This window comes from Mirounga angustirostris, unplaced genomic scaffold (genome assembly GCF_029215605.1).
Source record: "Mirounga angustirostris isolate CCGP_5_RB_7025 unplaced genomic scaffold, mMirAng1.0.hap1 SCAF_14, whole genome shotgun sequence".
NCBI lineage: Eukaryota > Metazoa > Chordata > Mammalia > Carnivora > Phocidae > Mirounga > Mirounga angustirostris.
This window is the reverse complement of record NW_026991722.1, coordinates 60,823,298-60,847,635: the sequence shown is the minus strand read 5'-3', so window position 1 is coordinate 60,847,635 and position 24,338 is coordinate 60,823,298. Positions and strand designations below refer to the sequence as shown.

General features: G+C 40.0%; 1 protein-coding gene across 15 annotated transcripts in view; it reads left to right on the top strand.

Moving 5' to 3' along the window:
• LOC123852770 (nucleoporin SEH1) overlaps nucleotides 1-24,338 on the top strand; it is a 167,648-nt gene that overhangs the window by 109,932 nt on the left and 33,378 nt on the right. For 12 of the 15 annotated variants that reach the window (XR_008507057.2, XR_010407335.1, XM_045887055.3 and 9 more), the window contains 15 exons: nucleotides 1,793-1,961; nucleotides 4,053-4,974; nucleotides 5,942-6,090; nucleotides 7,333-7,563; nucleotides 11,368-11,493; nucleotides 11,687-11,830; nucleotides 12,154-12,217; nucleotides 12,641-12,780; nucleotides 12,879-12,971; nucleotides 13,531-13,649; nucleotides 14,540-14,716; nucleotides 17,973-18,063; nucleotides 18,212-18,388; nucleotides 22,961-23,221; nucleotides 23,465-23,580. Coding sequence is in view for 12 of the 15 variants with exons in the window: in XM_045887055.3 (XP_045743011.2) it covers nucleotides 1,793-1,961; nucleotides 4,053-4,974; nucleotides 5,942-6,090; nucleotides 7,333-7,563; nucleotides 11,368-11,493; nucleotides 11,687-11,830; nucleotides 12,154-12,217; nucleotides 12,641-12,780; nucleotides 12,879-12,971; nucleotides 13,531-13,649; nucleotides 14,540-14,716; nucleotides 17,973-18,063; nucleotides 18,212-18,388; nucleotides 22,961-23,221; nucleotides 23,465-23,580 (2,979 nt within the window). In the remaining 3 variants the exon portion in view is untranslated. Of the gene's footprint in view, nucleotides 1-1,792; nucleotides 1,962-4,052; nucleotides 4,975-5,941; nucleotides 6,091-7,332; nucleotides 7,564-11,367; nucleotides 11,494-11,686; nucleotides 11,831-12,153; nucleotides 12,218-12,640; nucleotides 12,781-12,878; nucleotides 12,972-13,530; nucleotides 13,650-14,539; nucleotides 14,717-17,972; nucleotides 18,064-18,211; nucleotides 18,389-19,728; nucleotides 20,491-22,960; nucleotides 23,222-23,464; nucleotides 23,581-23,844; nucleotides 23,885-24,338 lie in introns of those variants that run through there. The other 3 variants (XR_010407336.1, XM_064577978.1, XM_045887059.3) reach the window with 3 other exon arrangements.

Below are 24,338 nucleotides of genomic sequence, written 5' to 3'. Positions count from 1 at the left end.
ATCTCAACTAAAATTTCTTTATTTCCACGTGTTCATTTTTTTTTTTAGCGGAGGAGGAGTAGAGGGAGAGGGAAAGAATCTTAAGCAGGCTCCACACCCAGCACAGAGCCCAACACGGGGCTTGATCTCACAACCCTGAGATCCTGACCTTAGCCTAAATCAAGAGTTGGGACACTTAACTGACTGAGCCACTCAGGCATTCCTATTTCCGAGTGTTCTTACAGTTCACGTCTCATTATTTGAGGTAATACACCCAAATGCATTGTTCCTTTCAATCAAAACTAGACTAGGGGTGCCTGGGTGGCTTAGTCAGTTAAGTATCTGCCATCGGCTCAGGTCATGATCTCATCATGATCTCAGGGTCCTGGGATGGAGCTCCACATCAGGCTCCCTGCTGAGCAGGGAGTCTGCTTCTCCCTCTCGCTCTGCCCCTCTTCCCTGCTTTTGCTCTCTCTCTTGTGCTCTCACTTGTTCTCTCTCTCTCAAATAAATAAATAAATAAATAAATATCGTTTAAAAAAAAAAAGGAACTAGACTAGTAACAGCGCATCACCCCAGTAACCCAGAACTTTTTTCATGTTGTATTATGGTATCTGTGTGTGTGTGTGTGTGTGTGTGTAAGTATGTGCATGCATATAGGAACCCATGTGGGTGCATGTCATGCAGAAGCTAAAATAGGCCTGAAGCAATTTGGTTAATATTCTGTCTCCACTGGTTAGAAATACACTAACTATAGTTTTTTGTCAATACCACTGTCTTGATTTGGGGCTTTTTAAAAGTCCGAAATTAAAAATGGGATTTTCTCTGTGTTTGTTGCCCAGCTTAGTATTCAGAACTTTGTGCAAAAAAAAAAAGGGATGGGGTAAAATTCAATCAAATAAGAGCTAACTGAAATGAAATGGCACAGTGTGCATGCAGTAGGACAGCAGCTGTTCCTGTCCGGTATGACTTTGCCATTCTCTTTGGGCGGTGCTTCCTTTTTTCTCTCCTTATGTCGGGCTGGGCTGGCCCTGGGATGGGTATTGGCCAACAACATGGCGTGTGTATTAGGTAGATGTGAAATCTTACTATATTTATTGCTTTCTAATCTTTTTTCTTTAATGTCATGAACATCTTTCTGAGTCAAAGGATAGTACTTAACAGTATGATTTAAAGTACCTGAGTAGTGTTTTATTGTATGTTTGTGCCATAATTTCCATAGCCTAATTTCTCTTATGTGTTTAAGATATATCCTTTTGGCAGAGTCTTTATAATTAGCATTGATTTTTTTTTTTCCTTAGGATTAATTCCTAGATGTAGAATGTTTGAGTCAAAGTGTTTTGGTATGCATTGCTTAATCGCTTAGTCAAAAGTCGTCCCACATCTTATTCCGCTCAGCAGTGTATGACTGATCCCATTTCTTTGAACTTACGTACATGATTCTTTTTTTTCATCTGTGCTCTTTGAGGGCAGGAACTTTTGAATGCTTGGTTCATTGCTTTATATCAGGTATTCGATAAATGTTTATCAAATGAATACCTAACATTGTTATGCAACTATATATGAAATTTATTAATGAAAATGCCACAGTCTTTTTTTTTTTTTTTAGAATAATTTACCAGGTGCTTTATTCAATGGGAATATGATTTACAATTTTAGATTAAAAGTCCATGGTTGAGTTACCATATATGGCAGCTAGAGCAGAGAGTATAGATTAACAAGCTTGTAGGCAAGCAGAAATGTTTTTTTGTTAGTGTAGATAATGTTAGATAAAGGAATGGAAAACTAATCAACAAGATGTTCTCCCTTTCAGGTGTGCTTTAGAGTCTTTTGGTTCAGCAGCTCATCAGAAGCCCCCCTGTGAGAGTGAGTCGTCTCAATTGGTGTGTCCACAAGCTAGTGTGAGTAGGTTGACTTACGTGTCTGAACAAGAGAGCTCCTGTCCTACTACGGCCTCAGATCATGGCCTTGAGGGCTGCAAGGTGGGCAGCATTTCTGTTATTTCTTTACTAAGGCTTATGGCTTTAAAGTCAATGGTTGTAGGAGTCAGACTGAAGTTTAGGCCTGTGTAATTTCTGTTGCTGTTTTAATTTAAAATGTGTTTGTATGTGTGCATGTATGTGCGTGTGTGTTTTGATCAAATAGCTACCCTTGCTGAGTAGGCAGTAGAAGTACAACTATTTTAATCTTTCAGTCTGGTGGAGGACACTTGCCAGGCACACTGGAATGAAGTGCACTATGATCCACCTATGCTGTGGGATTCAGAGGTAGTTAACTACAAATGTGACTGGACTTAGTGATGGTTCAACAAAGGTTATTGGGAGGGATAAGTAATATACCAAAGCTGTATTTTGTAAGACTAGTTGGCAGGGAGGAAGCAGACTAACAAATGAAGGTAAATATGGAGTTATAAAATGCACACTGCATTTGAAGGACCCCTGGAAGTTTGGCATGGCTGCAGTGAATTTTACATGGGAAAAGGAGAAGAGGCCAAACCATGAAGAGTCTTGAATGTAAAATTTGGGAGTTCAGCGGCTCATAAGCAGGACACTGACATGATCTGTGTTGATGTTTTATTTTATTTATTTATTTATTTGAGAGAGAAGTGAGCGCATGAGCCGGGGTGGGGTCAGGGCAAAGGGAGGGGAGAAGCAGGCTTCCCACTCAGCAAGGAGCCTGACACAGGGCTCCGGCCTAGGAACCCTGGGATCAGGACCTGAGCCAAAGGCAGACGCTTAACCCACTGAGCCACCCAGGCGCCCCTTTGTTGATGTTTTAAAAGCTCGTGGCACTAGCAGTGTGGAGGAGGCACTGAGCAGGGGCAAGATTAAAACCAGGAGACTTTGACACAAGGCTGCCGTACTCTGACAAGAGATGGTTTGGGCTTGGATTGAGGTAGTGGCAGTGGGGGTGGGAGAGAAGCAGGTAGATCTGAGAGATTTATGTGGGAGAAGCTAGACTTTGTGTGTTCTGTGAATATGACAGTGTTCAGTTTTTTAATGAGCTGAATATGACTGTTGTGTTCAATACAGTCCTCTTCCACCTAGCCCTTACTAAATATATCCACTAAAGTTACTATATATATGGTGTCACGTTGGACAAATCATTGAAAGCCATCTTTTTGATGATGCTGGTAAGTGTTGGGTCTCTTTGTTCTTAGCTAGTGGTTACAGGCTGAGTTGTAGAGTTAGATGGGCTATCTTCTGCTGTTTTCTGAGATAGACTATAACTTCCCCAAGCCTGTTTCTTCATCTCTAAGGAGGGACAGTGATGTGAGAACAGGGCTTGGCACCAAGAAGTTACCACTGAATGCGAACTGGCTGTTAACTTATTTTTGTGGATTGATTGGTTGATGATGTCTGGTAAATAACCTGGTCTTTGTTTATTAATGTCTATTTCTGTTTGGTTTAAGAGAAGTTTTCAAACCAAGCGTAGAGAATAGTCCGTTTAAGTGCATCTTATATATAAATTCCATTGGTCCACCCTGCAGGGCATAGACATCACTCCTAAGGTGATGCCTTATAATGAAATGAGTATATGAACATTGAATGGGCTGTTACTTCTTACCTAAGAAAACACAACCACATAATCTTAGACATTGGAAAAGACTTAGTGCTCATAGAAATTAGCATCTTCAAGCCTAACAGTGGTATAAACAAACAACAGGCATGGGAAAGCCTATGAGCTGTGTTGATTCTTCCTGACCTTGTGTCAATTTCATTTGAAAGCTTGCTCAGCCCCCACGCCTGTGTTATTAATTTAATTAGATTTTTATTGTACAGCTTCCAGGAAAACAATCCCTTAAATTTGAATGAAAGTACTTGTCGCTGGTCCTTTGTCTGTGTAAATTTGTCAGAGATGTAATTGGTATATAGCTCTTTAATCTCCTCATAATTTCTGTGAAGCAGTAACTTAACACTTTCCAACTTTTAATCTTGCGTTTCACAGCTGTAGAAAGTTGGCCTTTTGTTCAGAGAGTTAATGTGTAGATCTCTTCTTTATTTGAGATTATACCAGCATGCTTTGCGTTAGTAATAGTTTGTGGATTATATAACATTTTTTGTCACGCACAGAGTGATGTCACCAGTGAATTGAGCACCACAATTACTCAAGCCAGTCCAATTCCATCAGAGGAACAGGCTGTGGAAAAACTGAGAGAAAAAGGTCCATTTCAAAGTAGAAGTAAAGTAGCACGGTCCTATAATCAGAAAAACTCAGCTACAGACAATGTGACTGAAATGACTTCTCTGAGTAGCAGACCTGAAGATGTAAAACCTTACTTTAGGTTGAATAAAGATCTCTCCTCCAGGAGTGGAGACCTATCAGAAATCGGTACAGTAGGGCTGACCTCTCACCCCAGTGAATTGGACCAGATCAGCCTGGCTCTACTGAGCAAGTCAGGCGTCACCTGCCCACTTGTGTCAGCGATGCCACACCGGCCTGGGGCACACCAGGCATCTGTGAACAAAGGTGAGAGAGTAGCCTCTGGAGCTGCATTAACTACCGACAGTGCAGTAAGTGGCCAGACTCCTCAGCGGATGGCCCCGGGGAACCAGGGCGCCCCTCTTCCCAGCACTGTGTCTTGGGGCTCTGCTCCTGTGATGCAGAATGTGCCCACCGCACTTCCTGCGCTCTGGACTCAACATTCTTTTACCGCAGCCCCCTTTGTCCAGCAGTATTTGGGAACACTACCTTCGGCTGGAAATGTTGCTCTGCCTCAGTGCCAAGCTGGCAGCGCCACTGTCTGTGGACCCTCGGGAAGCTGTCCATACCCTGCTGCCGTAGGAGAGCACGTTCACAACTCTGTGGCCATGGGAGGAATTTGTCTAGGACAAAATACCGGCTCTGGATTGATGGGTCCCTCTTCCCTTTATAACCCATATTCTAATGCCTTCAATCAGAATCTTCTAAGTACAGCAAAACCTTTCCCTGTGCAGTCTGTTGGTACAAACTGTGGAACTGAACCATGGGATTCAGGAATGCTGTCAGGATTTGGTAAGATGCTTTTTCTCTGTTACTGTTTATTGCTTGCTATTATTTAAAAATTGAGTTTTCTCAAGCGAGACACAAAATGAGTTTGTTTCAAGGAGATACTGGTTGGTGTGAATTTTATTCTTAATTTTATTCTTTTTCCTAAATTGAGAACACATAATATATTGCTGTGCAAGGGTCCCTGGCATGGCCTTAGAAAAACACAAACATAAGTATGCAGGTGAAACTCCCTGATGTCTTTGTCTTCCTGTCTCTCCTGTACTCTGCACTTAGATTTCTATTATTCTGTCAACTAGGAACCGCCCAGTTTTTTAGAATTGGCTCCCTGGAGGAGTGAGTCTCCTTCCACTTTTTAAAGTCTTTTGGGGGATAACAGTTGTGAGAGACAGCACCCTTCCACCCTTGTTTGCAGTGGCTGAACTGCCCCCGGATTCTTTTGCTAGATACAGCCACTCTAAGCAGAGCTGGGTGCTGTGCTTTCTCTGACACAGTGCACATGACCACTGGTATGCTGTCTTCTCTACCCTCTTTTTCTTCTCAAGGAAATTCCAAAGTTATTGCATAAGGATGGCGAAAAGATCGGCCTTATTAAAAAATTCTGGGTAGATGTGCAAACCTTGAAAGTTAGAGCCCTCTGTAAGTTTCTTATTCGGTTAGGTAGTGGCTTATATTTGTGGTAGAAAAAAGGAAGAGATTACTAATAGGCAGTAACATCGAAGAATTAATTAGCTGCAGATTGTGGGTTTGATCAATTGCATGTGTTCTTCCTGGGTTGGATACAACAGAAAAACATTGGTGGCCTGTGCTGAGGCTTATACAATGTCAAGGACTCCTTAAGACCCAGGGCACTTCATACCATAGCTCTTGGGTGTCACAGGTAGTCTTCTATAAAAATTTCCATTTACCCACTTGTGCTTTTAATCAGGTGTTTGATATAACTTGCATTTGACCATGCTTTCTCTTTACCCAGGGAAGGTAAGAGTACCTGAGGAATTGAAGTTTCCTCATGCTTGCTGTGTTGGCATTGCTTCACAGACCTTCCTCAGTGTGCTTAATCCAACTGACCGCTGGCTACAGGTCAGCATTGGGGTTCTCACCGTTAGTGTTAATGGTGAAAAGGTAAGCTTTCTGTGTCTTTCTCCTTTGACTTAGAAATCGCATTGTGACTAATGCTGGATCTCTCTCTAGTACTTTCTTTTGTACAGGGGAGTCTGTCCCCCCAATCTTCGCACAGAATCATTGCAATGGTACATGAGAAAATAACTATATCTTTTTCTTAGCCTCCCCCCCTTTTGTTGTAGTCCATCCAGTGTACTGAAAGCTCTGATTTCCACTATTTGTTGGTTTTGTTAAATGTGATTGAATATAAGTTACTGTCATTTATCAAAAAAGTTACTCTTGGGACCTATACCTTCATTCAGTAAGTGGAGTCTTTTTGACTAATTTATCTGATCACGTTCTTACATGATCTTTTTAAATATCTGGAAATACAATTTTAACATTAACTCTTATGGCAAGGGTCTCTCACATGATCAGGTAGAGGTGCTAAAATACACTATTCTAAATCTCCTTTCATGATTACGATGACCTATGTGGACATGAGTGAGCAGGGAGGGTGGTGGGAAGTACGGTCAGCAACTCCTGTCTTGGAATGTCCTGGTTTTACCACTGCTGTTTGCAGACGAGCGTTGGTGGATGAGTTTACTTTCCCTCTTACCTCCTGGTAATAACCCTTATTTACCTGGGAAAGTAAGATTATGTCTGCTCTCCCTCTGCCCTTTTCCTAGCCTTTCTTCTCTGATCCTGAGGTTAGATGGAAAGTATGTGATTGGAGGAAAGCGTTAAGGGTGAGAGGTGAGCTTGGAGGCCCTTTTAGGGGCATTTAGGAGCTAGTGTTGCCTCTGGACGTGGGAGTAGAAAAGAATGCCCTTGTGTACAGTGAGGAGGGAGGGTTTGAAGTGAGTCATAATCATGCACTTGGAGGCCTGATTAGGAACTTGGAGGTCAGTCTAATCCCCCTGATTGTGCAGCCGCAAAAACCCATCCTGGATGACATGTGGGGTGCCAGAGTACTGTTTCCAGGGGCTCTTTCAGTGGAAGTGAGAGTGTAGATAGCTGTGTTTACTTTAAAACAGACCAGACACACATTCAACTTAGCTTTGTAAGTCTTCGTAATTTTGGCGAATTGTACTTTATAGATAATGAGTTCTAAGACTTGGATATTTTGGAAGAGCAATAAATTTTTGGAGTTGATAGTTTAGGAAGAAAGGGATCTTAAACTAGTTGATCCTAATTCTTGATTTTCCTTGTGAAGCCATTTCTTAATGAACTGTATGGCTTTTTTTTTTTTTTTTTTTAAAGGTAGATCTTTCAGTATATCCTTGTTTAGTCTTCAAGAATAAAGTCATCGTAAGACCTCATGCCACAGAAGAGATAAAAGTACTTTTCATACCATCCGATCCTGGGATTTTCAGATGTATATTCAGTGTTGCTTCTTGGCCATTTTCAGCGGATGCTGAGACCATAGCACAAGCAGAAGCCTTGGCAAGCCGAGTCATTCTCACGGCTGTTGCCGAGACCCCTGTGATCGAGGTAACTACTTTAAGCAGGTCTTTGTCATGCCTGGCATTTGAATGGAGGCTGTTTAACCTTAGAAGTAATACTTGAGAAAAATGAATATGTGGGTAAATATGCCACAGAGTTACTTTCAAGCTAACCATTGATTCTTAATATCTTCTTATTTTAGAATTTAAAATTATTTCTATTATTTTACAGAAACACAGGTAAACTTGCTAGATATGGGTGTTAGTTTGAGATGTTCTGAAGTCACTAGACATATTGGGTTGTTTATTTTAAAGGAAACTAAGAAATGTAACTAGATCAGTGTTTATCCCTGGTGCTGTATGTAAACGTTGGATGTTATATTAGCCTCTTTAAATTTTTTTATTTTTAACTTTTTTTTAAAGATTTATTTATTTAAGTAATCTCTATACCCTGTGTGGGGCTCAGACTCACAACCCCTGAGTTCAAGAGTTTCATGCTCCACCAACTGAGCCAGTCACCAACTGCCCCATATTAGCCTTTTAAATATCACTTTAAGAAACAATACTGTAAGTGGTTAGGTAGGGGAAATCTTGTGTATATGTATATAGGGAAAATAAGAACAGCTGCCCTATGTTACACTAGAGTGTAAGCTGTTTGGGGGTGCAGGACGGGTGTTTCTTGTTCACTTCCAGAATAGTGCTTGGCGCATAGTAGGGGCTCAAGTAATAGTTGTTGAACTATTGATTCAAATAGAAAGTGGAAATGGTAATATTTCTAAATGTATATGGTTTTTGAAATCTTGTATTACATACTACATATATGTGTACCAAGACCAGTGAATATAGTCAGTTAGCTATTTCATCCATATTGTTAAAGGTTTATGCATTAAGTCTGGCCAAAGAAGACTTTGGGTCGTTTCTTGGGGAAATTGGATGGTTATGCATTTTATAGTATATTTATAGTTTCTTGGGGATTTTTTTTTTTGAGATTTTATTTATTTTTATTTTTAGAGAGAGAGAGAGCACATGCACAAGTGGGGGGATGGGGGAAGGGAGAGGGAGAGAATCTCAGGTGTAGACTCTGCTGAGTGCAGAGCCTGATGTGGGGCTTCATCTCACGACCCTGAGATCATGACCTGAGCTGAAACCAAGAGTTGGATGCTTAACTGACTGAGCCACCCACGTGCCCTTAAAGTACATTTATTATTTCCAGACGTGTTGGAAATGTTTCAGCTGCCTCTCTGCATCGCATCCCCCACATTGGAATCAGAATAAGGGTTGGGGAGGGGGAGAAGGAGTGAGAGATCCCATAGTGTAGTATGTGTTCGATTTATGTTAATATTTCTTGTGTGCTTGAAAAGAATGGCTCTTCTTTCTCTTGAGTGCAGAATTCTTTTACATATCCTTTAACTCTGATTTATTACTATGTGGTTCCAGTCTTCTGTATCATTACTACTGTTTCTGTGTGCTTAGTGTTTTGGCCTCTGAGAGGGGTGTTTGTGGATTTGTCTCTTTCTCCTTACGATTCTTCTATTGATTTTTGTCTTGGGTATTCTGAGCTCTGTTGTTATGTGCGTTTAGACTCAAGATCATTTTATCTTCTAAGTGAAATTGTTCCTTTTTAAAGTAACAATTCTCGGGACGCCTGGGTGGCTCAGTCCTTAAGCAGCTGCCTTCGGCTCAGGTCATGATCCCAGGGTCCTGGGATCAAGCCTCACATCGGGCTCCCTGCTCCGCGGGAAGCCTGCTTCTCCCTCTCCCACTCCCCCTGCTGTGTTCCCTCTCTCGCTGTGTCTCTCTCTGTCAAATAAATAAATAAATAAAATCTTTAAAAAAAAATAAATTTAAAAAAATGAAGTAACAATTCTCTTTAATCCTTTTGTATTAGTTTGGAAGTTACACATTTCTATTTCCCATTTTATTCAAACTGGTTACTCAGGTATAAAATTAGTTAAGAGCTCTGTTCTAGCCCAAACAACTCAAAAAGCTTCTAGCCCAAACAACTCAAAAAGTGGCAGTCATAGTGTTGATCTTTACCTTCTGTAATATCTTTGACTAATACTTTAGTCCCAGATGGTTTTAAAACCCCAACATTGAACTTTTTTTTAACAGATTGATCAAGCTATTTATACTTTTTTTTTTTTGCTCACCATCTTTTCTTGAATCTTCTATTTTTATCCTTTTCACGAACTCTATTATCTGTATTTAAAACGTACTTTTTTTTTTTTTTTAAGATTTTATTTATTCATTTGAGACACAGAGATAGAGAGAGAGACCATGAGCAGGGAGAGAGGCAGAGGGAGAGGGAGAAGCAGGCTCCTTGCTGAGCCAGGAGCCCAATGTGGGCCTCGATCCCAGGACCCTGGGATCATGACCCGAGCCGAAGGCAGACACTTAACCATCTGAGCTACCCAGGCGCCCCTAAAATTTACTTATTTTATAATTAATCCAGATTATTTCAGTTCTTCAGGTGCTGATTTCTTCTGCTAGTTTTGCTAGGTCTTCCTGCTTACTTTCTTCATGTGGTTTGTAATTTTTGAATTGACAATTTAAATTTTTTATTTTTATTTGTTTATTTTTTTAAAGATTTTATTTAGTTGTCAGAGATTGAGAGAGAGAGAGAGCACAAGCAGGGGGAGCGGCAGGCAGAGGGAGAAGCAGGCTACTTGCTGAGCAGGGAGCCTGATGCGGGACTTGATCCCAGGACCCTGGGATCATGACCTGAGCCGAAGGCAGACGCTTAACCGACTGAGCCACGCAAGCGTCCCTGATAATTTATATTTTTTAAATGTGAGTTAACATCATGGAGGCTGTTCTTTGCTATATAGAAATCCTATGTGTCCTGGTTTTTCAGAGTGTCCATGGAGAGCACTCTGTATAAATGCTGAGGGCACTAAAGGTTTCAGTGATTTTCAGTTTGGAGCTCCCATGCCTAGTGTGGTGTAGCCCTGGGGTTTTACTTTCCTACAAATGATCTTCTAACACCCACCCATCTCTGGACAAACTTCCCTGTTATCACCTCAGATGTGTAAAAAGAATTTTTCCAGGTCCCTTTTCATAAAAAGGGCACTTCTTTGAATTTCTGCATTTGATGCAGGGACTTCAAATTCCATTCCAGCCTCACCCGGCCCACAGCAAGCTCAGGGTCCTACCTTCTCTTCTCAGGAGGGTGTTGAAGCTCAGCTACCTTAGGAGTGGGTTGATCCCAGACTTTCATGGACCACCATGGAAGTCAGCTCCCATTTGCCAGTCTGTTTTTGATTTCCTTTTATATTTGACCAGGCTAAAGAAATGTATCTATATTTTAAATATTATCCAACATTTCTACGTGTGTGGGTGTGAGGGGTCTGTGTTCGGTTGTTCTCCAGTGGTTAAAGAAGTCATCTGTCACGATGACAGGCGCTCATTTTACACTTTTGATGTCTGTTTTGATATCATTTTAAACATTTTCAGTTTTGTCAGAAATTTGGACTAAATCTGAAAATGCCAACATATATTTTGACGGGAATTGAGAAGTTAAAATTGTATAATAATAAGAGCTCATAGCTCATTGAAAGGAAGCTTATATGTTGTATAAAATTGTCAGTTTGTCTTAAGATCTAACAGTCTTTTCAGAGTAGCAACAACAAATGTATTGCTTTGTTCTCTAGTTTATATTTGGATACATAGACTACCTCAAAAAAAGAATTTAACATTTATTTTTGTAGAAAATAGCAGTTGTAAATGGTCTAGGGAAACAGGTAAATTTACATTTAATGCTGACTGTGGCTGTAAAGAGCAGTGATATGAATATAAGCTGTGGTATTTATTGATTTATTGCTTTTTAGAAATCAGTCTTTTCTTTCATAATTAGGTAGAAACAGAAAAGAAAGATGTTCTTGATTTTGGCGACTTGACTTATGGTGGCTGGAAAGCTCTGCCATTAAAATTGATAAACAGGACTCATGCCGCTGTGCCAATCAGACTTGTTATTAGTGCTGTAAGTACTAACATACAGTAAGAAACTTCACAGAGCACATTGATTTGGAATTGTAGACACTCCTAATATCATTCTTGATTAATTTTTCTTATGGAAGTACATTTTTTTGTTAAGGATTCTGTCAACAAATTTAACATCACACCAACATTGTACTGTTGGCTTTATTGAAACCGATTCTTCTATTTCTGAACAGAATGCCATAGCCTGGCGCTGCTTCACGTTTTCCAAGGCACCCGTCCATGCTTCTTTGAAAGCAGCTCCATATGCTGACGTGATTGCTCAGCTGGCAGCTCCTTCTGTGGTCAACCACATGATGCCTGCTAGCTACGATGGGCAGGTAAGCTGGGGGATTGAAGGACTGCTTAGAATTGAAGAGGAAGGTAGGTTTCCAAACGACTTATCTTTCTTTTTTTTTTTTTTTTAAAGATTTTATTTATTTATTTGAGAAAGAGCACATGAGAGGGAGGAGGGTCAGAGGGAGAAGCAGACTCCCTGCCGAGCAGGGAGCCCGATGTGGGACTCGATCCTGGGGCTCCAGGATCATGACCTGAGCCGAAGGCAGTCGCTTAACCAACTGAGCCACCCAGGCGCCCATGACTTACCTTTCATTAAGACTTAAATCTTAATGCTAGTGTAAATTTATTTTATTTTATTTTACAGGATCCAGAATTTCTGATAATTTGGGTTCTTTTCCATGGTCCAAAGAAACAGATCACTTCTTCAGGTATCATACATATGTTTTTTGGGAATTGCTTTACTCTGTAGCTAAATAAACCACAAAGTTGAGGCCTGTTTCCTCCATCAGTAAATGTGAATACTTTGAGTAATTTGTCAAATATTTTGTGTTGTTTTTAAAATGGGGCAGAGAGCATGCATGCTGTTTTGGGTCAAACCCATGTTTGGGTAACCCCAGCGAGTACCACTGAAAACCTTTTGGGATCTTTTCTGTTCACTGATTTTATCATATCTACCAGTTGGATGCTTTCTTTCTTTTTCTCCTTTCCCCTCCACTCATTTTATTCCTCTTTGAATTCTTTAAATTCCTTAGAATTTCTTGTGACCCCTGAGGGTATAGTGTTGGGCCACTTGAGGCATTTAGAATTAAATAACTCTCTGGTCTCTGAACTAAAAGAATCAACTTTTGTAGAGATTTTAGATTCAGCAGAAGAGTTCTTGGCAAGAGTCGATATAGAAGTTGATAGCCCAAACCCTACCCCAGTCATTAAAAGTATTGGTCTTCAAGCAAGAACAGGAATAGCTAGGATACATGCTCCAAAAGACTTACAGGTACCCTAAACTCTTCTCTTTGCCACGATTTTATGTTCAGGTTGATTTCATTCTAATTGTGACAGTATTTAAAATGTTGGTTTTACCCCATCCTCTAGACTATGCACTTGTTTGCCAGTATGGCTTCCTCAACAAAGCAGCACTTACCTTTGAAAAATGCGGGGAATATTGACGTTTACTTAGATATCAAGGTAAGAATTTGTGTCAGAATGCTATGACATAGTATTTCCTCAGACTGTGAGACTCTGAGTATCTCCTCACATTCTGAAGGTTGCTCAGCTGCCTCCCTTGGCAGAGTGCCATGGGGATCAAACAGAAGAACCTGTGTGAGTGCTTTAAAAGCTGCGGGTTACACTAGTGTGAAATAGATGGTAGGGTACTTTAACTTTGACCTCTGATGTTTTATGTGTAAGAACCAAGTTCTAGATTAGCCCCTGAAAAATGTGTGTGTTATCCTGTGGATAGGTGGAATTGGAGGAGAGTGATCACATATGTAGACGTTATTTCTGAGATGTGTGGGTGAGCAGGAGGGTATTAGCAACGGGGATGTCATGGGATGTCATGGGATGGGAGATGAAGTTTGTTATGGAAGAGGAAGTACCCTTTCCAAGAGAAAAAGACAAGGTGGGGCAGTGACAGACAAGGCAGAAGGGAAAAATAACCTATCAGAGTAAATGAAAAATGAGAGTAACTGAGTAAGAGCTGTATTTGCCTAAGTTGGCATTTAGTTATAATTGTATAAATATTTAGATCCCAGATCAAGGAAGTCACTTTTCAGTGGATCCAGAGAATCTATTCCTTAAACCTGGAGAGGAACGCGAAGTTATAGTCACATTTACTCCAAAGGACTCCCAAGCCTGTGAGGAAAGGTAATATAAAATTATTTATAATAACAAGTTATACTCTTCCCTCAAAATAGCCAGTGTGCTTCAGTCCACAGCTTGAATGATAGAGTACATGTTTTATCTTACCTAATAGATAATATAGCTCTGTTTAACCTCTTTTTGCCTCAGATTTTCTTCTTTTTGTTTACTAAAACTCTCCTTTAAACCCAGCTGACTAGAAATTAAGAAATTACTATTTTCAGGTATATTCTGACAAAAGCAATAATAAAATGTCAATCTTGATGTTTCTCATTAACCTTTCCACACTCTCCAAGGAAGCCATTGCCAGTTGTTAAAGTTTAAGATGCTTCCCCACACACCCCCCACCCCCACCCCTTCTCCAGGCTTGTAACATTTTGGTGCCCAAATCATAAGTGGTCAGAGCACCGTTGTCATTAGTATTTGAACTTGCTTGGTGAACAGAGCTTAGAAGCATGGTGTCCTGAGACACACATGGCCTGCCCTCCACCTGGGTTATAGAATGCCTTAGTGTGCTCAGTCCGCTCCTGTGACTTTACGGACAAGAGCTGGTCTGCACCGATGCGAATACTTGTGCCTGGAACGCGTGCCCGCAACTTCACTGGGTTAACTCTTCCATCTAGGAAGCTTTTCTCAACTCCTTCCAGACTTCTCATAAATAGTAGTTGGTAAGATTCCTGTGGCCCCGTGAACTTCCCCTCTCCCGTTACGTCGATGGTATTATGACTGTCTCTTTCCTTGTGTGTATTCTTCTTTGTAATATAAGCTCTAAGGGTGGGAATGTCATTGTATCCTCAGTGCCCAATTCAGTCTCTTCGGACAAAGGAAGCCTGTGGGGAATAGATGCCAATAGAACTGAATTCTGGACATTCACCTCAGATGGCTTTCTTTCTTAGGATCTTAAAAATATTTGTGCAGCCATTTGGACCTCAGTATGAAGTGGTGTTAAAAGGTGAAGTAGTTTCTTCAGGAAACAAACCTCTGACACCTGGCTCTCGCTGCTTAGCTGCTCCATCGATGTTGTCCAACAAGCAGTTTCTGGCCTGGGGGGGTGTCCCTCTTGGTAGAACACGGTAAGTATGCATGTAGCAACCTTTGGATGTGAAGATTCTGCTGTCATCACCTAGTGTTAGTCTCTGGTGTGGTAGTTAGGACCATGTTAGTGCTTTCAGAGTTGAAGTAAAGCTGTGTTATGTTCCCATCGTGAACTCGGTTGTTTTAGTTAAAATTTTCACCTCTGCAATCCAAAAAAATAAGTTAAGGTTTTCTTAGGCTCTTTTCTGTGCTGATTACCAAATTTAGGCAATTAAGAGTTTCTCTGTTCCTTCTCTGGAAAGCCCTATGGAAAGGTGGGAAGAAACAATAATCGGACACCTTGCCTTCTGCTTAAGGAGTTTACAGAGTAGTTAGTGAATATCTTGTACTTTAAAGAGTATAAGGAGTCTTTAATAGAGCAGATCTGTTCTGTCATAGTTTAATGTGAATTACATCTCGAACCTTATTTTTATGTGCACTTTGTTTATACATTTTGAATATGAACTCTGAGTTAATAAATTGGCATATAATATATAGTATGGTAATATTTTTTCCCTTCATAAGCTTAGCAACATAGCTAAAATTTTTTTGCCAACCTGAAATATAACAATTAATAATCTAGTAGTTATGAAACCTCAGTGTTTCCTCTATTTTGCATTTTTGTGTTTGTGTTTGACCTAAATGTTTTACCCATACATTTCTATGGCACCTGAACAATAAGAAACTTCTGGCTGAATCTGTACTATAGGTACTTCTTTAAAATTATAGTTTTGTCAGTGCAAAAAGAATCTGATTGAACCTCCTTACTTAATAGAGTTCATACATCTGCTTGACCATCCATGTAATCATATGTACCTTGTCTTGTTCTGAAAGCAGCTTTCAGAAAGACACAGTAAGATAAAAACAGTTGAGGGCTGACTGCTGTGGGAAAATGAGACATGGTCACCATAAAGGTAGTGCCCAAAGGCTCACCTGTAGACCCTGTACCCTTGCCTTGATGTAGGTCTTGTGCTTGGTTCTGACTCTTCCCCCATCATCCTGAAACAAGTCAGAGTGTTCAAAGGTTAAGAACAAACCAGTTACTGCGTGAGTGAGTATAGCTGTTCCTGCTACAGACTTCAGAAAGATGTTTCTTCCAGGGTCCTTTTAAAGAGAAATCCATACAATATAGTGAGTCTCAGAGTAAGACAACTTCACAGTAAATACTCCTATCAGGATGCTCCCCCTTTGAGGTGCTCAGTCCAGTCTGGACGCGTCACATGTGAACACTCAGCTAATAGCGTTTTCTGGGTACTGAAGCATGTGGTGGCTTGATTGAGACAGCTTAGGCCCCTAGAAGAATGGTGGGCTGTGTGTCCTTTAAGGAGCTCTCAGTAAAGATTCGCTCAGCTAGACCTTTGAAAAATCCTGAATGGCAGGGGGTTTGAGGTATTGTGCCCTCTTTAGTAGCTCCTGTGTTGTTAGTTAAGCTTTTTGCAGCCAGTTAGGATGGAATACACATTGAAAGGAAGGGCTGAACAAAGGCATATTCCTGTGTAGGTTTTTCCAGCTCTATACAGTTGAACCTGAACAGTGTCTGTATGCCATATTTTTCCTGAAAACATTGATTTGTGGTCTGCTCCAATACATGTACAAATAGTGATTGAGACCTTGAAGTTCTGTGCTCTGGAAGGTGGCTGAAATAACTTAGCTGTTCAGATCAGCCATTGATGTCTAAGTGAAAGGAAGAGGAAAATCACTTTCCAGTATACCCTGGCAACAAGTATCTTGTGCTACTCCTTTGTAAGGATGTTGCAGCAGAGTTTATGATAAAGTGGTGTGCTCTCTGCTTATAAAGAGATCTTCCTATTTTCTGTCCATTAAAAATGTCCTATGAAACAGTCAGAGGCTGTGACCCAGTGCATGCTGGGAGAGGACTCAGAAACAGGGTGGGGGATGCTGGTGCCTACTAGGTGCCCTTCCAGTGTGGTACTTGCCTATTCTCTGCCTGTCTTTATGGAAGAAGGTGCTTCTCAAAAACGGAGATTTGAAGTAAGCTCTTCTAGAGTAAAGAAAAAATTAATATATAATGTGGGGGGGGGCAGTGGACACGTCACATGTGTAATGGGTTTTGAGTAATGGGTTTTGCCTCAGTTATAGATAGAAATGATAATTAATAAATTAAAATTATATTTTCTCAGGGTAAAGTGGTCCAAATAAAGTGGTACTTCATTCTGATGTTTTTGGATTTTTGAAGTTCTGCATTTTTCCATATATTCATTCACTCATTCTAGTTTCTCATAAGTCTGCATATGTAGTTTGGCTCTTTGTTGCTTAGGTTTTAGTATTTTTTTCTTATTAATTTGTGTGGACCCTATATAATAATGAAGTTAACCCTTTTTATTTTGTATAGTTCCTTTTTAAAACGAGAAACTGAACCCCCCCCACCCAAATTGGTAGCTCTACTACTTGAAAATGATAACCACATTTCTTTAAAAACAGATAAAATATAAAAGCTTTTAAAGAATTCTTTTTTCGGTAAATCTTTCCCAGTCAGTGTTCCTATGAATGCTTTTCCCGGGTCTGCTGATAGCGGAGGTCTTAGATTTTATTCTGAGGTTAAGCTCAGCAATCTTTCCCCTTTATCCCAAGTTGGACAAGACATAGGCCACAGTTTAAATAATGTAACTGTCAATATTCAGAATTTGAATACAATGGAGGTTTACTCATGATTTCCTATTCTCCCAATGAAGATAGGATTCATATATTTTCAAAGATTGAAGGATTGTTTTTTACCACCAGCCAGCTGTTATTCATAAGTCTATTGTACTTGCATATTATAACTTTTTTAAAAGTATGGTTAATTCAGTGTACCGTTTAAAAGACCAATTTGTGCAAATGAGGCCCTTAGAGTGAAAAATCTAAGCAATGTGCCTGGGACTCCTTGTTGCCATTCAAGCTAAGCATGGTATTGACTTAGAGACTTAATGAATTTGTTAATGTGGATTTTCATTTGATTGTTTTACAAGACAGATAAGACTTATATGTATAGTATAAATAAGGTCGGCTAAGGAGCTATAATAGGAGAATGATTAAACCAAAGAGTTTCTCTGACAAGGTGAATATGTTTTGAGTATGTTTTCAGAAATGTGGAATCCTAGGACTGTGGAGATACCTTTCCAGGCTGCTAATAAAATGGCATATGTAATCCAGTCCATCTCTAAACATTGCAGTCAGTTTTAATTGGCTTTGGTTTTATAGTTGTAGCAATATCCACAGAGGAAAACTACATTTACAATGTGTAATTGTTCCTAGGCTTCAGAAGCTAGCTTTACGAAATAATTGTACATCTACAACCCAGCATCTGCGACTGCTCATTAGAGGACAAGACCAGGACTGCTTTCAGGTTTGTAGAGTGCATGGTGCTGTTTCATGCTCTTTTAGACCACTTACATATGCAGACCGTTGTGTCTTCGTCTTTGAAGCTTTGGGTTGATGGTAGTTTTATTTGGGCTCCTCCTTTGTTGTATGCAGTGATTGTTTTTAAATTGTAGCTTCAGCATACTTTTGGTTCAGAAGAACGACTAACCAGTAACTGTGAGATTAGAATGCGTCCAGAAGAAGACATTCACATCTCTGTGTTATTTGCACCTACTCGATTATCTTGTATGTTGGCTAAACTTGAAATTAAACAACTGGGAATTCACTCACAACCGGGCATTAAGTTCACGGTAAGATGATTTTATTGCCTTTTTTTTCTCCCATGCAGTTTCTTACATCTTGTAACTATTAATTTAATATTGGTAAATTATGTATACTCTACTTTTTGTAAGTCAGAATAGGTGATTGCCTTTTACAAACAAGTTAGGGAGTAATTAATGTACTTTGTACAAGAGTTGTGTTATAAAAGTAGTCTCCATAGTATTACTGTAGGAAACCGTTTCTTCTCATGCCTTTAAGGTTCATTTCAGCTTGAGAATTTTGAAATATACCCATCTTTACAGTAACACATTTTTTGGTAAAACCAGATCAAACTGTTTAAGATACTTTCCAAGTAAATTTTATTCTTTCAATTCAGCAAAATACCTGTTGACACCATTTACTAGACTCTGTTCCAGAACTAGGGATACAAAGACGAGAGCTTTTTATATTTTGTTTCTTCCCATCATAATTTTCAAAAGGATTTGAACTCATTTCTTTAGATACATTTAGAGTAGTGAGAGATAAAAGTGGTAAATCATTGAGAAAAGGAAAAAAGGACAGGGTGGTCAAACACACACTCCATAAAAGTGCATACCTTAAAACTACACGGTTTTTGGCTGTGGGGCTGGAACTAAAATGTTGGTCCATTTTCTAGTGTTAGAGAAGGAATGTAATGAATCACAAGATTAGCAGTGCTTAAAAGGTTGAGGTTTTGTTTGTTTGTTTGTTTGAGAGAGAGAGAAAAGGGAGGGGGAATGGGAGGAGGGCAGAGGGAGAGGGAGAAAGAATCCCAACGTGGGGCTTGATCTCATGACCTTGAGATCATGACCTGAGCTGAAATCAAGAGTTGGACGCTTAACTGACTGAGCTACCCAAGCACCCCTGAAACATTTTTTGTTATTTTTTTTTAAACAGTAGATCTTTATGGCAAATCTAACTTTTTTTGATGCTGAAGCTTGACATATTCTCTGTGGAGCTCTTCACTTGGCCCCATGAGCTGTGGTGGGCAAAATTGTTTAAAGATGTAAGTGGTCAGGTGCCTGGCCAGCTCAGTCAGTAGAGCATGTGACTCTTGATCTTGGGATTCTGAGTTTTAGACCCACGTTGGGGGTAGGGTATACTTAATTTAAAAAAAAAAGGATCTAAGTGGTCGTCTTTAGGAAGAACATCCTTCCACGTGAGCCGAGGACACAATGCCAAAGTACAACATATCCTGATGGTCTGGTTTCAAGTAAGAATCAAGTGGTTTGTGGAGAGGACTGGATGGGCTGTGTCTTTCAGACTATCCTGAATATATTTCCATTAGTTTCAGGTTGACTAGCCAAGATGTTTAAGATTATTCTTTTTTTTTTTTTTTTTTTTTTTTAAGATTTTATTTATTTGACCGAGAGCACAAGTAGGCAGAGTGGCAGACAGAGGGAGAGGGAGAAGCAGGCTCTCCGCTGAGCAGGGAGCCGGATGTGGGGCTCGATCCCAGGACCCCAGGATCATGACCTGAGCCGAAGGCAGCCGCTTAACCGACTGAGCCACCCAGGTGCCCCTAAGATTATTCTTAAGTAAGAATTTCTGGAGAACTAATAATTCCCTGATGGCTTAGGGCAGGACCATTTGTTTTGACAGTCACCAAGCAGAAGTTCAGGCTGATGTCCTCTTAAGACAAACTAGGATCCTAGTGGGAGTCCTGCCTATGTAGCTTCCACCTGTCCTTTCAGAGGTGGCCTGAATGGGGACCTGAAGTGTACAGATGAATATGGCCTTTATCTCACAAGAAGGCTTGGACCACCAGCACTGCTGTATGTTGTAGAGATGAGGAACTGGTACAGTGGTGGAAGAGCACTGGGAGCAGCCCTGCTTCTGTTCTTCACACTCACTCCGGATCAGTCTCCACTTGCTCGTGCTTTACTCACTTATTAAATATTATCTTCCTGGTTTGGTTCTGAGAAACTAGTGAAATTATACTTTGTGTACCATAAAACATTGTGGGACTGCAATAAAGACACATTTATTGCATGCTGAGTATATGCCAGGCACTACTCTTAATCATCACTACATGGATTATCACACACTATCTTCAAAACAACTAAGATCATACCACTGTCTCCATGCTACACATAGGGAAGCAAACCTAGAGAGGGGCTTGCCATGGTGGTGCATCTTACATGGCAGTACGTGGTTCAGGGTTCAAATTCAGACTACCTGACGGCAAAGCCCATTTTTATCTATTATGCAGGCTCTAGGTGTTCATACTACTTCTGTTTTCCAGTCCCTTAGAGCAGGAGTTCTCAACCAGAGGCTGTTTTACCCTCCAGGGGACTTTTGGCAATAAGTGGACACATTTTTGGTTGTAACTGCGGGTGGGGAAAAGGGTGCTCCTGGCATCTAGTGAGTAGAAGCCAGGGATGCACATAAACTCCCTGCAAGGTGCAGGATGGCCCCCACGCCAAGGAATGATGTAGCTCAAGATGTCCATAGTGCGAGGTTAAGAAAACCTGCTCTAGGGCAGTAGTTCTTCCTCTTGAATCTTGGGATCTATTAGCATTGGTCAGAGTTTATTTCATTTAATCATTCTTTTTCTTAACCTTTTACTCAGCAGTTATTTGTGATTCCTTAGGCTTTGAAATACAGGAAGAATACTTACATTGAGTGTTTTCAAAAACAAACTTTTCCCATTTTCTAGTTTCATACATAAAATTTACTTGGAAGTTTCTGTGGGAAGAGAAATTAGAAACAGTTTTGGTTTTCAAAACTACCAAGAGCTCACTCTGAATGAGGAGGGATTTGTAGGAGCTTCAGATCTGAAGCACTTTAAAATGCTGCCAATCTGTACTTATTTTGGCACACCAATACCAATTTATGAGGTCCCTAAATTTAATTTTTCAAAACGTTATTTTAAGTATGTAACACAACTCAAAATAAACTATTGACGTTTTCAAGTTTGCAAGGCATTCTTTGAAACACATTTTATTTTTCAAAAGATTTTATTTATTAGAGAGAGAGAGAGCATGAACGCGGGGGAAGGGGCAGAGGGAGAGGGTGAAGCAGACTCCCCTTTGAGCAGGGAGCTTGATACGGGGCTCGATCCCACAACCCTGAGACCATGGTCTGAGCAGATGGCAGATGTTTAACCAACTGAGCCACCAGGTGCCCCTGGAACACAGTTTAATAATTAGGAATGATAGATCATTTTGAAAGGAGTGCATTTTTTTAAGATTATTTTGTTTAAATATTTTATTTATTTATTTGACAGAGAGTACAAGCAGGGGGAGCAACAGAGGGAGAGGGAGAAGCAGACTCCCTGCTGAGCAGGGAGCCCGACTGGGGGCTCAGTCCCAGGACCCTGAGATCATGACCTGAGCCAAAGGCAGATGTTTAACCAGACTGAGCCACCCAGGCGCCCCTATTTATTTATTTTAGAGAGAGCATGAGTGCGTGAGTTGGGGGAGGGAGTGGGAGAGAGAATCTCAGGCAGACTCCCCGCTGAGCTCGGAGCTTCCTCCCAGGATCCTGAGATCATGACCTGAGCCAAAATCAAGAGTTGGGTGTTTAACCGACTGAGCCACCCAGGTACCCCTTAAAGGAGTGCATTTTAAAGGATATGGAAAGTTTGTTTTCTAGCAGCGTATCTATTTTCCTACATTTTTATTTATAGACTTTATTCTCTGAATCCTTGTTTCCTGGTAGTGCTGAACCCTGTGGAAGCAGCCTGGCTTGGAGACAGCACCCACTGGCCCTTAAAGCCTGCCTCCAGTCTGCACTCTGGCTACCAGGGAGTCTGTCCTCTGAGAGTTGTTTGAGTTCTTGCTTCTGTTTGGTCCCTTTGGCACACTTCTTTCTCATCTGATAGATCAAAAGCTAATAGGATTATAGAACAATAGATTTTATTTCACCAACACATTTCATTTTCAAAATTGAGAATAATTGGGAGTTGGAAGAATTATATGGTGAACCCTCACATACCCTACCACATAGATTCTACAGTTAACATTTTGCTCTGTTTGATCACATATCTCACCATCCATCAATTTGTCTCTTTTTTTATGCATTTCAAAGTAAATTACAAACATCAGTATATTTCACCCTAAACATTAGCTTCTTAAGCAAGTTTGTCTATACTAATCTTTTATTCCTTAATCATCTAAGCTTGGCTTGTATAACAATGAAATAATTTAGCATATTGCAAGGTAAATAATTTTGCAACTCTTTGATTTGTTTTTGTCCTAAGAGAAGTTCTTTAATATGATGCTGGACTGGGGCACCTGGGTGGCTCAGTCGTTAGGCATCTGCCTTCGGCTTGGGTCATGATCTCAGGGTCCTGGGATTGAGCCCCACATAGGGCTCCCTGCTCGGTGGGAAGCCTGCTTCTCCTCTCCGACTCCCCCTGCTTGTGTTCCCTCTCTCGCTGTGTCTCTCTCTGTAAATAAATAAAATCTTAAAAAATATATATATATATGCTGGACTGGAAGTGGGGTAATTAGCCAAAGTACACAAAGAATAATAATTGTATTAAATCTGTATGGGTTTTTTTTTTCTGGCTATAATTTAATCTTCTGCTTTCTGCTTACATAAAAATAATTTTGGATGTATATATTTTCTGCTTTTAGATACCTTTGTCTGGATATGGAGGAACAAGTAATCTTATTTTGGAAGATGTTAAAAAGTTATCTGACAGTTACATGGTAACAGTGAATGACTTAGTACCTGGCAAAGAAAGTAGAATTGTTTTTTCTGTTCATAACACTGGCTCTCGGGCAGCTTTTGTTAAAGCAATAGGTTTTAAGGATTCTCAGAAAAAAGTTTTGCTGGATCCTAAAGTATTAAGGATTCTTCCAGATAAATTTGTGCTCAAAGAAAAAACACGAGAAGTAAGTATAAGTCTCTGCACTAAAAATATGAACTCATTTTTAGGTTAAATTAAGAATTATGTATTTTATAGCTAAAAACTAGTATTTGAAAGTAATAAAGGAATGGAAATACCTGATCTTAGAAACGCTGTCATATGCATCCATGTCTATTGACTGTTTAGGCTCATATGGTAGTTAATTCACAATAAAATGACTTAAGAAAAATATTTAATATTCACTCCTGATTTTTTTCCTTGGCATCAGGATGTTACCATAATATATAATCCATCAGACAGAGAGAGCAATTATATAACCACAACAGAACTGTCAACTGTATACTTCTTTGGTGGTGATGAAATTTCGAGGCAGCAGTATCGAAGGTAGGTTACTTATCTTAGATGATGTTGGAAACTCTTCCGTAGAAATAATGAAGGCTTAAAAATGGTTTGGGATTTGAAAGTTATAAAACATGCTTAGCTACTTATTAGTAAACCGGTGGATGAAAAATCTTGGTAAAATTTGTATAGCTGACAGTCCGCCATGATGTGAGGAAGAAATGCATGTGGGAAACCCATCTGCCATATTTGCATTGTGCCTTCTTTTCTAGACAGATGTATTATGCCTCTTCTCCTTTATGCAAATAGGTACCTCAGACTTCATAATAGGACGATCTTCCTAATGATGGTAGGTCAATTTTAGAAAAGATGTAAGAACTACTGAAAGAATATATTGTGTATAAACACACCTGACTTATTTGTAGTATTTCTGGGAATGTTGTGAATTATTTGAAAGGATTAAGTTGTATTTAGAAATGTGTAGGGTGTTTAACTTGGTTACTTAACGCCATGTGCTTCTAGAAAATTTGGTACTTCTAAATAATAGTTTAATACACAAAAATGTCAAATTTAGACATTTAGATTTAGGTGTGATTTAAGCATAGGTAACTTTCTTGTATGTTGAATTCAGAGTTCTTGTATTATAAAATTTTGTTTCCTAGCCTGCAGGGCCTGAATATAAAATAAGTGAAGCTCAGGACACTTGATCTGTCAGTAGGAAACCATTCGCTCCCACTAGGGGAGGCTTATATGCATTTAGCAGTATTTCCTTCTTCCACCCCTTTGTGCTCTGCTGTGTTTTA